At 36.3% G+C, this 14,041-nt stretch overlaps 1 protein-coding gene across 1 annotated transcript in view; it reads left to right on the forward strand.

Annotated features, from left to right (window-relative positions):
* LOC123258725 (Down syndrome cell adhesion molecule-like protein Dscam2) overlaps window positions 1–14,041 on the forward strand; it is a gene marked incomplete in the record, with an annotated part of 496,366 nt that overhangs the window by 190,523 nt on the left and 291,802 nt on the right. Inside the window, 1 exon segment of the mRNA XM_044718910.1 lies at window positions 6,106–6,386. Within this exon segment, the coding sequence (XP_044574845.1) occupies window positions 6,106–6,386 (281 nt within the window).

The following is a 14,041-nucleotide window of genomic DNA, read 5'->3' on the forward strand; positions in this document are numbered from 1 at the left end:
TCAAGCAGTCTAACATCGTTGGTTGGAAGGTAAAATCTTTTGACCCAGAAGCATTACTAATAGCCCTCGATGGTGATCCGATCAACACTGGATGTGCAGAAGAACAGACTAAGGACCTGATGAGGAGAGTAACACATGCTTGTGATGCCAGTATGCCTCGTAAACGTGGCATAAATTCGAGACCTTCGGTGCATTGGTGGAACGACCACATCAGCGTCCTCCGTAAAGAGTGTCATAAGAAAAGAAGAATCTCTCAGCGCGGCTATCAACGGCCCAACTCAGTGGAGCTGATCGCAGAGTATAAAAAGGCGCGTCGTGAACTGAATAAAGCCATCAAAGAGAGCAAAAGAAGATGCTGGAAAGAGCTTATATACGAGGTGGATAAAGACGTGTGGGGTAGGCCTTAGAAGGTGGTTATGACCCACCTGAAAAAACAACAAATGCCATCACCTACGTGTCCTCAACTTCTTCAGAAAATCGTCACTGCACTGTTTCCACAGCAACGCAACTACGATTACCAGTTGGCACCAGGCAAATTGGACGACATCCCACCTGTCACTGAAGAAGAACTGCTGGAGGCTTGTAACCGTGTAGGGAATAATAAAGCGCCGGGATTGGACGGAATCCCTAATTTAGCCTTGAAAACCATCATAAAGGCAGCTCCAACATTATTCCTAGACGCTTATAATGCATGCCTCAAGGAGGGGACTTTTCCTCGTAAGTGGAAACAGCAACGATTGGTACTGTTACCTAAAGGGAAGAAACCACCAGAAGAACCGTCATCTTACCGACCACTTTGCATGCTAGATACGGCGGGTAAGATACTTGAGCGCATAATTCATCAACGAATAGATGCAGTAGTCGACCCACTCCTGGCAGACAACCAGTATGGATTCCGGAAAGGACGATCAACCCTGGACGCGATCAATCTGGTTGTTAGCACGGCTAAAGAAGCGATCGCAGGAACCAGATGGAAGGGTGGCACAAAGAAGTATTGCCTGGTGGCGGCATTAGACATTAAAAACGCCTTCAATTCCGCCAACTGGAACTGCATCATGCAAGCTCTTCGAGAAAAAAACGTTCCAGAATACCTGTGTAGAATAGTAGCCAGCTATTTCACCGATAGAGTTCTTAAATACGACACGAAGAATGGTCTAAAAGAGTACGATATTACCGGAGGTGTACCCCAGGGCTCTGTACTTGGTCCACTGCTGTGGAATATCATGTACGATGGCCTATTGAGATTGAAATTGCCAAGAAGTGTAAAACTCGTAGCATATGCAGACGACGTAGCCGTAGTAATCGTCGCTAAACACCTTGACGAAATTAACAACATGTACGACATCACCTTCGAGCGAGTCTATCAGTGGATGAATACGGTAAACCTGCATCTGGCTACACACAAAACTGAGGCAGTGCTTATATCCAGCAGAAAAGTGTTAGAGACCATCAAGCTGAAAGTCGGCGAACAAGAAATCACATCACAACCTTACATCCGATATTTGGGAGTGATACTTGATGCCCGTCTCAACTTTAAACAGCAAGTGGAATACGTCAGTGCCAAAGCGTCAGTAGTGAGGGCTAGTCTCGCACGACTGATGCCGAACGTTGGAGGCCCAAAGCAGAGCAGGAGACTACTACTATCATCAGTTGTCACATCGGTGCTCACATATGGAATATCCATCTGGGCAGACGCGCTGAAGTTGCAAGAATCATGGAGAAAAGCTGGACCAGTATATCGACTGAGCGCTGTAAGACTAGCCAGTGCATTCCGCACGATATCAGAAGTAGTATTGTGTGTCATTTCCGGAACTCTGCCGCTTAGAGATCTAGCTGAGGAAAGACGGAACCTTTACTAACGAAAGAGGTCAACCACACTAAGTGCCGAGGAACTCAGAGCTGAAGAACGGCAGAACAGCATCGCACGATGGCAATCGCAGTGGGACGCCGCGACAACAGGAAGATGGACACACCATCTCATACCGAAAATCGACGTTTGGATAAACCGGAGTCATGGCGAGGTCAATTACTATCTGACGCAGATGTTGTCAGGACATGGATGTTTTCAGACGTATCTTCACCGCTTCAAGCATGATGATTCACCGGAGTGCCCGTCCTGCCCAGGAATCAATGAAGACGCGGAGCACGTTTTCTTTGAGTGCCCACGATTTTACCCACAGCGCGATGAGCTGGAGATGATCTTGAAGAAGAAAATCCAACCAGAGACAATAGTAGAAGCAATGCTGTCATCAGAGGCTGCCTGGATCGCCGCAAACACGTTTGCAACAGAAGTCCTTATAGACTTGCGTTCCATCGAAAGAAAAAGAGCAAATGACAACAACTAGAAGAAAGGTAAAATAATACCTAGTTACCAGAAGGAAGAGCAGTCGCTATATCCTCCCCCCACGAAGTAATGCCTAACGGCGGTTTCCATGAGGGATTAGAGGAAAGAGGAAAGGGGTTTAGGGTTTAGTGGGTAGGGGCGTTAGCGTCGAGTTTTAGTATGACGCTGCGTCGAGTCGCCACATATCCAGGCCAAACAGCTACGCCTGGAATCCGTAAAAAGGATTCCCCCCCCTAAGGGAAAAAAAAAAAAAAAAACACACACATACACACACACACACACACACACACATACATACAGACGCCGTGACAACCTCGCGGGGATAGTCAGGGAAGCTTCCTGTGACCTTCAAACGTCGAGATCTGATGAAAACTCGATTTTTGCAAAACGGGGTGAAAACAATAACTTCCCGATTTTTGAAAATCTTCGATTTTCTTAGCGGGAAGTTAAAAATAAACAGTCTCTCCATATAAACTATATTTTTTAAGGTAGTAGTCTGGTAACTTGGGTTCAAAAAATCGAAAATTTTTTTTTTGCTTCATTTGAAAGTACAATGTCTTGAAAATATACTGTGAAAATTTCAGACAGAAATTCAAAATATTTTGGGAGTTATAACGAGTTTCCTAGAGCGCCTCAAAGTCCAACCTTTAAGGTCAACCGGCAGCTGCAACCGCTTGGATCCTTCTATTGTTTGCGCGCATTTTTTATACCTGGGTTGACTCTGTTATCCTATTATATATATATTTATGAAGAAAAATTATAAAGAAGAAAAAGAAGTTACAGCGAAGAAAGGAGTAACTCCGAAGAAAGAGACGACACCAAAAAAAACAAGAACACCAAAGAAGGATACCATTGATACCGAGAGCACCAAAGCTACCAAAAGTCTAACACTAACTAATAAATTAATGATCAAACTTAGTACTTATTATGACTTAGCTATTATGAGAAATGAAGACTCTGTTGAAAATATGAGAAAAGCTATATGGGCAACTTATTATCATTTGATATCAACTAATGAAGAGCCCCAGCATTCTTATTGCCCAGAGGGTCCCGATTCCTGGTGCAAGTATCAAAAATTGAAATCTGAAGGTCATGAAGATACGTTTGTTCATCCACCTGATTTCGATAAAGACACTGCGAATCTTTTGGAACCAATTTACGAAGATCTGTCATCAGATGATCTTTTGGAAAGATGTTTAGGAAGAAACACACAAAATAATAACGAGGCTTTTAATTATTGTGTTTGGATTTTTGCACCAAAACATATTTTTGTAGGCCAAAAAACGTTAGAAATTGCTGCATTCACTGCAGCATGTATATTTAACGAAGGATTTTTCCCAGTACTAAAAATATTGGAAGTCATGGACGTTACGCTCGGCCCATGCGCTGTCGTGTTTGCAAAATCTTACAATAAATCTCGGATTGCAAAAGCGGAAAATGTGACAGCAATGTCATCGAAAGAAGCCCGAAAGATTCGAAGAGCGGACAAAGTTGCGGAGAATGATGCCTATGAAGAGAATGAAGGCATATTATATGCTCTAGGCATAGACGACTGACGTAAGTATAAGTTTACTTATGAAAATTTGTTGTTGAACTTTAAACGCGTTTTTCTCAAAACATTGTTTTTCTGGTCGGGTCCTAACTTTTTTTCTACTGAACCGATTGCTTTCAAATTTTAACAGGCTGTTCTACGCACTTATAGTTCTCGTCGGTACAAACGAGAATTTTTTTCACCCCTAACTTTTTATTTTACAATCCTTTCTTTCCTAAAATGAAAGGACTTTTTTTTTCAAAGTCCGCCATTTTGTTATTTACCCTTAAAATTCAACTTCAATAGTTCCGACCAGAATGACATGTCTATAGATTAAGAATAATCAAGAATATTTGATTTCAGATAACATCAAGAGCCAAAACCACCCGAGCCACCCACATGCATTTTTTTTGAGGTTCCAACTTCGAGTGACAATAATAATAGTAATAAACTATTAAATTTTTTCAAATAAATTTTTTTTTTATATTTTCAATGTGTAAATAAAAACACTCTAAATATTCAAGATAATTTATTTTTATTTTCCTATAAAAAACCACCCTCCAAAGAAGTCATGAAAATAGGCATAAGTTACCAGACTACTACCTTGTTAATACGGCGGAACACTTATTACTATTTATAATGTAATTTTTCGAGTTTTCTTTTTCCACAAATAAAAATGGATCAACAATTAACACGCTTGCTTCATATTAAAGCTTACTCGTACGCAGGCGCAAACACATGTATTAAACACATACTAACATAAACACGTAAAACGCCCAGACCTGGAGCAAGATATGGATATAGATATACTGACTATCCCACTACACAGGAGCATACATATGGACAATGCTTAGTAGACGATAGTGGGGACGCTACGAAGAGTCGCACAAAGAGGAGACAGAGAACGTCTAATGTGTTCTATCTCATTCTCTCGTCGGCTGAATCCTATACATTTACGTGTTTGTGTCTCTATCGACTCGCTTTTTCATTTCATCGAATTTGAAATCACAACGATTCTAAAGAAGTTTCACTTCAAAAATTTCGAAAAAAGTGTGTTTTTTCACATAACTTCGACATTTCTTTTTGGATCGTTTTTGATGAAAGCAAATAATTATAAGAGCCCAAAAAATTACATCGATCACCACCAAAAACGTGAAAATCAATTGATTGGTTCGTGAATTATCTTTGTCGAAAAAATTCAGAAAAAGTGAATTTTCCAAATTTTTTTTAAATTTTCGGTTCGATCGGCTTGTGTTCAAAAGTATATCATAGATTTCAAAAAAACTACGTGGAATACTGCCAACCGCGTAAAAATCGATTCATTCATTCAGAAATTATTGCAGTTTGAAAGTTCAAAAAATACTGTTTTATTAAACTTCTATCAGACTTTTGAGTTCGAAGAGCTCAAAAGCTTAGAACAGCTAACTCTATGAGCTCGGAGAGCTCGAAATAAGATATAAATTATATTTTTATTTTACTGCGAGCTCAAAAACGTCATGAGTACAATTTTAAGAGCTTATTTATGGAATAAGTGGGAAGTTGCAGGGATGGCCTTTAGGGTCACCCGGTTTCTAGATTTTTTTTTTGTGGACTCGTGTGATAAAAATCATACAATAGAATTAATTATTTATTATTTATACACACAAGTAACTAAGGTACTTTCAGTATACTAGCTTGTATAGTCGATGTTTAAGTTCAAAATAACCGAAGTAACCTATTTTGGTACTCTATAACTTTTGAACGGCTTTATCGATCAACTCCAAAAACTAATCAGCTCTTAAGCTTGAAAAACCACGTTGATCGCCGCTAATCCAGTCAAAATCGGTTGATTCGTTCGAGATATATCTTGAGATATCCATTCAATCTTAAAGATTCTTTATGAGGCTTAAAAAACTGTATCGAATGCTGCCAACCACGTGAAAATCGGTTCATTCATTCAAAAGTTATTGCGGTTTGAAAATTCAAAAAATAGTGTTTTATCAGACTTTTGAGCTCGAAAAGCTCAAAAGAATACATAAGCTGTCTCTTTGAGCTCAGAGAGCTCAAAACAACACATAAATTGTATTTTTGAGCTCGAAGAGCTCAAAAACGGCATAAGTACAATTTTGAGCGTCCAGGTATGGAATTAGCGGGAAGTTGCAGGGATGGCCTTCAGGGTCAATCGTTTTCCTAATTTTTTTTTACCTATTTTTAATGATTATCTTTAATATCATCGATATTGTTTTTTCAGACTAATAGTAATGGCACCATTAAACGTTGAAGTCTCACCATCATTATTAAGTGTTCATCTTGGTGGTAACGCCGAATTTACTTGCATCGTTAGCACACATTCTCAAGCCGGTCAACATTTCATTACCTGGTTTAAAGATGGAAGACAACTCCCAGGTGCTGGTAGACAATCTGAAACATTAACACTTAATGGAATCAATCGAGAAGATAGAGGAATGTATCAGTGTGTTGTGAGGAGAGGAGACGACACTTCTCAAGCATCAGCAGAACTTCAACTCGGAGGTTTGAGATATTTGTCAACTATCAATTTACAAATGATTTGATTCTGAAACAAAGTCGATAAAGTTTTGATCTGATTTGAATCGATATTAACGTAATTTTTGCGCGAAAGCACTGTCATAAATGGCTTACATATGAGAGATAACATCATCTTTAACTTCAAACTCAGACAATATAACAATACCAACTTTCTTAGGTCAGAAAAGTGAATTTATATATCGCCTCTTAGATAGACCTTTAAAAAATTTTTTCATACTTTATCGCTAAATTCACTGGTTCAATAGTTATTTACGTCATAAGACCGAAAGGGAGCGATGTTTCCACAACGTTGATGTTGCGATACAAGCCTATGGCTTGTGGCGAGAATTGACACTCTTTTTTTTCAAATTTGGGTCACAGACTTTGAAAGCGAAAATTGATTGTCAAAATCGCCACTGAGTCACCGAATAACACAAAATATTTGTTGTCATCATTACTTAGAAACTTCAATTTGAGATAGATACAAACCTAATGATTATATGCTCATATTTCGATCAAATTTCTGTATGTAGATAGATAGATCGATTAATAAATAAATTGACTTGATCTTAGAACTAAAGTTCCTCCAAGACTATCATCATAAGTACATAATGTATCAAAATGTGACAAATTTATCAACACAATATACAGATCATAACACAAAATTTTTCGAAATAGTTACCCGAGTCGAAATTCAGAGCCTATATAGATCCCTGTAACCCGGAATAGATCCGACTGAGAGCCCTGTAGTCCTTTAAGGGGTTAGGGGTAGTCAGGATTTTCAAAAAATCGATTTTGCATTTTCTTTAAGTATAATATCTTAAAAATATTCTCTGAAAATTTGAAGTTAATCCGACAATTACTTTTCGAGTTATTCGATAAATAACAAAGAGCGTATCATTGCACATAAATTTAATGTGAAACTTTAAATGCGTTTTTCTCAAAACTATGTTTTTTGAACTGGTGACTACTGTCACTCGAAAACCGCTCGGTAGATTTTAATGAAATTTATACAGCTTTTAGAATACATAATAAACTCGGGCCCGATCGAAGGACTTTTTTTTTTTTTTTCAAAATTTCGATTTTTTATGACCAATTAACTGTTGATTTTTTCCCGAAAATCTAGAAAAAAATTTCCTGAGACCGCCATATTGTTAATTTTTGAAAAAAAAAAAGTTTCGATCAGGCCCAAGATAATCTATTTATAAAACTAATTTTTTCTATACGATTAATTTTTGATGAATCTTCAAGGACTTATGATAGTCACCGCAAGGACCTTTTTTTGGAACTAGGTCAACACAAACAGCTATTCCAACTATAACTTTGGAAATTATAAATTTTTTTTTTCCAAATTTTCGTGACTTCAAGTCAAAACATTGTGTAATAATGCCATATTATTACTTTTGTAAAATAACATAATTTAATAGCAACAAAAAAAAATACTGGAAATTCTCATTTTTTCGTGTCTCTGACTACCCCCTAACTCTTTAACTCCGACTTTGAACCCAGAGGTCCGAACACTCACCGAAAGGTCCAATTTTGAACCCTCAAGTCCGACAATATCAGTCTTTTAATATTAATAAATTTCTACTAATTATTTTTAAAATATTTATGATGATAAAAATAATTAAAGATTTAAAAAATTTTTTTTTGCTAATCAACTTAGAATCGTTCAAAACGTCAAGATCAGTAAAAAAAATTTTTTTAATTTACCAGCGCCAAAAGGGCGTATTTCAATGGTACATGTCCTTTTGGTTTTATAAAAATTTTTCTTAAAGTCAATAGGACGTATAAAGAAAATTATGTTCTTCATTATAAAACATGAAAATAATGTTTAATGTAAATAATAAAGCATCGCAGAAGCAATATCATAATACTGGTGAAAATTGAAAAATTAAACTATAAAAAGGAGTAAAATGAGCAACGAAAAATTTTTTTTTTTAATTTTCTGAAAATTGTCACATTTTTTTTAGATTTATTCGACTCTACTTGGAATTCTCGAAAATTAATGATTTTTTTTCTCTTTTCTTGTTTTGAAGCTATTTTGTAAGATTCAAATTAAGAAAAAATTAACTCTTTTGAGAAATGACTATGACGATTAAATATATTTGGGTCATTCCATGTCAAATCGACCAATAGTTGTAATGGACCCCTTTCAATTTAGATAAATACGGGTCAGAAGTTTTCTCTCTAAATATATAATAAATATATAATCAGAATATAGGAATGGCCATTCGTTTGTTTGAAAGGGGGCACTTGGGGCTATTAAAAAAACAATATTTTGGAAAAAGCCAAATTTGTTAATTTCAAAATTTTTGTAAATCGTCAAAAGTGAGAGTCGACATTAAAATTTTGTCTCCATTTTTTTTGTATCATACCTTGTACTAATCTTAAAAGATCCTAAAATTTTTAAAACTTTGTTTTTTGTTTTTTCAAAAATATGATTTTTGAATTTGAAAAAAAAATTTTTTTTGTTTCTTGCAACTTCTAAATAACGTAAAGTTATGCAGATACGTAGTATTGTGATTTTGAGCATTGAAAAATTAAATGCACGACGTGGAAATATTAAATAATAAATTAATTTCAACTTTTTTTTTATTTTTTGAATATAATCTTGAAGTCAGACTTAACACATGATATGTTTTGTCCGTTTATCCATTTCAATTACAGATTTTAACGCCAAATAACTCGAACAGTTATTAATTCCCCGGGAAAAAATGATCAGACCTGAATGCCTGTTCATGTCTGGAGTGTTAAATACACTCAGGCCTGATCATACCTGTCTATGCCTGTTCATGCCTGTCCATGCTCAGTGTATGTACATTAATTTGGATTAATAAATTTGTAAATTATCAAAAAACGGTATATTTTATTGTTCAATAAATAAAATTATTTTGATTATCATTAAAACCTAACGTAAGGTAAATTTAATTAACTTTTCTAGTAGTAACATAAATGAAAGTACATGATTAGAATTCTTTGTGACAAACAAGGATATACCAGAGCTATTGTTCAAAGTAGAATGAAATAACATGAGCGATACCATGGTTATAATTCAAAATTATTAAATAATCATAAATTAAATTTTTGGTGCCACCTATTGATCCTTATGAGTAGATAGATAGATAAAAGTTTTATCTGGCTCTGGAACCTAAGCTCCCTCAAAGCCATTAATATTCAAATTACATTGGTTTACATAGGTTACAAGATTACTTAACTAATTAAAGGTTTACAATTAGATTTAATTTCAAATGTAATAAAATCCAAATAGATCATTTAATACAAACAAATAACTTAATTTAAAGTTATAATAATTCTACAAGAAAAAAATATTTAAATAAGATCAAAAATAAAGATTGCAATTGTTGATTGTCATGTTCAAAAAAGTGATTGAAGCAAGCATTTTTAAATTCAACCAAATTATCTACAGCCACAGTCTCAGCTGGCAGTGCATTCCAGATACGTATGCCATGAATTAAGAATGAATTATCATACATGACCCAATTAGCCTGCGGCATACGAAGATATTCTTGTCGGACATCATCTCTACATAGTGCTACAGGCAAAAAGTCTAGTTTTGAGCCGAATAGCTGCCGATAATTTAGTCGAATTTCCTTATAAAACAGACAAGCAATGAAATAATCTCTTCTCGCTGCAAGCTTTAGCCAACCTAAATTTTTGAAATATGGAGTGACATGTTCATATTTTGGTACATTATAGATAAATCTAACACATGAATTCAATTTACGCTGTATCTTTAATGATAATTTGTTTGGCATATTCGTATACACCACACAACAATAATCAAAGAGAGGAATTATTAAAGTAGATACTAGCTTAATACGTAAGCTTTCACTAAATATTTCATTGTTTATTTTTAGTTGTGCTAGAATACTCATAGCGCGATTGTACAAATTTGTTACTTGATTCTCCCATGAGAGAGTACTATCTATAGTCACCCCAAGGTATTTTACAGTGCTACTATAAGTAATAGCACACCCCTCCACAAAGATTGTGTCGGCTAGTCTGCACTCATCACTACTAATTTTTGCTCTACTTCCACAAATAATAGCTTTCGTCTTCGAAGGATTCATTTTTAGATGATTAGTTCTGCACCAATCTGTGAGTTTTATTATTTCACCGTTAAGCTTATTCACACAAACACTGATTTGAGAAAGATGGCAAGAAAGGTATATCAGTAAGTCATCAGCATAGAATAAGTATTGGCAATCTAAACGTTTAGCTAGATCTGTGATGTATAGTGAGAATAATAACGGACCAAGCACACTTCCCTGAGGTACACCACTTACAATTTCTTCCCACGACGAGTTACCTTCGCTAGAGCGTACGGACTGCTTTCTGTTTGCTAAATAAGATCCAATCCAATCAACGGCTGAATTCGACATGTTCATAGATGACAATTTACATAATAATCTTTTGTGATTAACAGAATCAAAGGCCTTGCTAAGTTCAAACGAGATCGCAATTGAAACCTTTGACTCATTCACCGCTTGTCTTATATCGTCACAGAACTTTACAATGTCAGTCTGCGTACCCAAACCTCCACGAAATGCTGTCTGGTATTCATTGAAGTAATTATTGTCATTAATATATTTAACAATTTGGTCATGAGCACACCGTTCCAAGGCTTTTGACAAGTTTGGCAACAGCGATATAGGCCTATAATCTTCACAGTTCACTAGATAAGCCTTTTTTGAAATAGGAATCACATGTGATAGCTTCCAATTCTCCGGAAAGACTCCTGTAGTTAATGACACGTTGAAGAGGTCTGTAATTGCTTGCTGAAAAAAAGGCAGCACACATTTATATGACTTGATAGAAAAGCCATCCGAGCCACATGAATTTGACGTCAATCTCATAATTGATTTTCTAACTGTTACTGTATTCAATTCTGTGAAAGTGAATTCATCGCCATTATTATCAACCAACAATATGTCTGATGTGTCAACATCTGAATCGATGACATTACCCGACGCACGTGCAAAGAATTCATTTAATTCATTCAAGTCAACTTTTATAATAGTTTGTGATTTGTTCTGTTTAACAATGCCTGATCTTCTTAGATCTCTAAAATATTCTTTAAAAATTTCAAAATGACACTCATTTCTGAGCGATTGAGCGTTTACATGACAAACTTTTAAATTACTTAATCGAGTCGAAGGACTCTGCAATGAGACGATGGACATAGAAGATGGTGAAGGAGCAATGATTTGTTATTGGATTAAATCCCGCAGTGGGCCTATTCCCACTATAGGTCTCAACTTAACAGATGGTTCATCATTTGCATACTTGACATTTACTGAAGTATTCGGAATCCAAATGTTTTTAGGATGAATTGTCGGGTACTTTTTACGAACCTCGAGTCGGAGCTTATACAGAGATGACGGATGCCTACGATGAAGATATATAGTAGCATCCGCATCCTGAACCTGAACGCCAGGCATCAAAGTACTAACTTTTACTTTGTTTTTTTTTAATACTTTTAATGCATTCATCAACATGCTTCAAGCTATTGAACTTGACGCAAACACAGCGATGGCTCCTGTTACTCTTCCTACCCAAACGTTCCGCGTTGATAATCTCATTTTCGGTAACTGGTACTTTCAAAGCCTGCGTTAATTGTACAACGACGTTGGGAAGCTTTTCTCCATCTAATTCAGGAAGACCAGTAATCGTTAACTTATCCGCAAGTGAACGTGATTCCATCTGCAGCATTCTAGCCTCCAAATCACCATCAGCAATATTTTTCGCAATAGATCTAGCTTCTTCCAAAAGATTATTACCACCATCAGGTTGAGCTTCCTCAATTTTAAAAACTCTAGCCTCCAAATCCTGACATTTTTCTTCTGCAACATATCATAATGAGAAATCAGTTTGTTCAACCTTGTCATTGACTGACTTCATAGTTTCATCAAACTTGTCCAACTTTTTTCCGAACTTAGCCAATGTTCTTATCTACTCTTACATCTATTTTTGTTTAACTTCTCAGAAATTTCCTTTAATATCGGTGACACATCAGTGACACAAGCCGGACAGTAATCCTTAACCTTAGCGGCCGCGTGTGCCGTAGATGGTAAACAACATCGCACCTTCACACATGTGTTATGAAAGTAGTGTTTACAATTAGCAGTTGTTTGGACAGCTAATGCGGCGTCACTGATGACCTTTAGGCACAATCCACACGACATAGACATTGTCACAAGAATTTTGAGATGACAGCACAATATATACCAAACGCGAGATGGCAGCACACTTAAATTTTCTAATAGGTTAGCCAAAATAAAACTAACCTAAATCAGAAATTGCAACGGTTTTCTTTAAATACAAAATCCGTTCAGTAAGAAATACAAGCGATTATTATTTCAAAAAGAAGCCAGTATTCAAAAATATACTTTAAATAAATTGTCTATATCAGTAAACCACAATATCATTTACAAATAACACACCAAATGCACCAATGCAAAACACGTCTGCACTATACAGCGCACTTGAATATGAGTACTCTAAAACATCATTGGCGCTTGCGCCTAGCTCGCGCCTGCGCTTAACTCGCGCTTGCGTCTAGAAACATCTAGTAAGAGAAAAGTCTGGAACAAAAATTCTGAATTTACTAATTTTCATTAAAAAATTAGCCAATTAATAATTAAAAAGAGTTTAACTAAAATCTAATTTCATTATTTTATAAATTTCATACATTTTGTCAACTCGAAAAGTGAATTTATGTAAAAGAATTCTCTTGAACTCAATCGAGAGACTTCCCGCTGCGATTTCAAGAATCCGGCCAGACAAGTATATAAGCCAGCTCCATCTGACGCTGCGAGTCAGTCTTCAATTCAAACGCTTACTGGTTACATAGTGATATCGATCTAAAATAAAAGTCTTCCACTGCTACGAACTTGTTTTCAAAGGAAAGTCTTCTTACTCTGAGTGTGAAAAATCATCTTAATCGGTGTGTTTATAACCTAGTCAAGGAAGCATCATCTTCGGCAACTTTTAGATGAGAAAATTGTCGCCTAGGGCACCTCCTCGTGGTGACAGTGGTAATAAGCATCGCTTGGCTAAGTCCCTGGTGTACTCTACACCGTCATGACAGAATGAAGATTCGAGAACATTGATAACGATCCCTCTGGAGTTCACCCTAGAGGAAAGATCATGCGAGCGGTGAATGTATCGGATGGGAAACGTTAGTCACCGGTACGAGGTTACCCCGAAGAAAATACTTGCTTCAGTTCAAATCACTGTGGGTCATGTAACGAATATTTGAGACGCGGAGATAGGCGACATTCCCTTCAAGGCCCCGAAAATATGGCAGCATTTGATTTTTTCCTGAATCAACCCAGTACTCACTCACAAAGTCCAATTAATCCTGTTGATGCTATTTGTCACGCTTGCTGGTATAAATTCCTCCGATATAACACATCAATATCTAAGCCATCAGAACAATCAGCACAAGCAATTCAGTTGAGTATACCCAGAGCTACGTATAGTGAACAAAGATGTGTTTTTGGCTGCAAGGAGTTTGGACGTTTCCGTGTGCCGGATGACGTTAGAGCCCAAGTTCTCAGAAACTTTAGATATTTTATCGGTGAGGGCGCCAGAGTATGCGCCTCACATAATAA

Source organism: Cotesia glomerata, linkage group LG2 (genome assembly GCF_020080835.1).
Source record: "Cotesia glomerata isolate CgM1 linkage group LG2, MPM_Cglom_v2.3, whole genome shotgun sequence".
NCBI classification, from domain to species: domain Eukaryota; kingdom Metazoa; phylum Arthropoda; class Insecta; order Hymenoptera; family Braconidae; genus Cotesia; species Cotesia glomerata.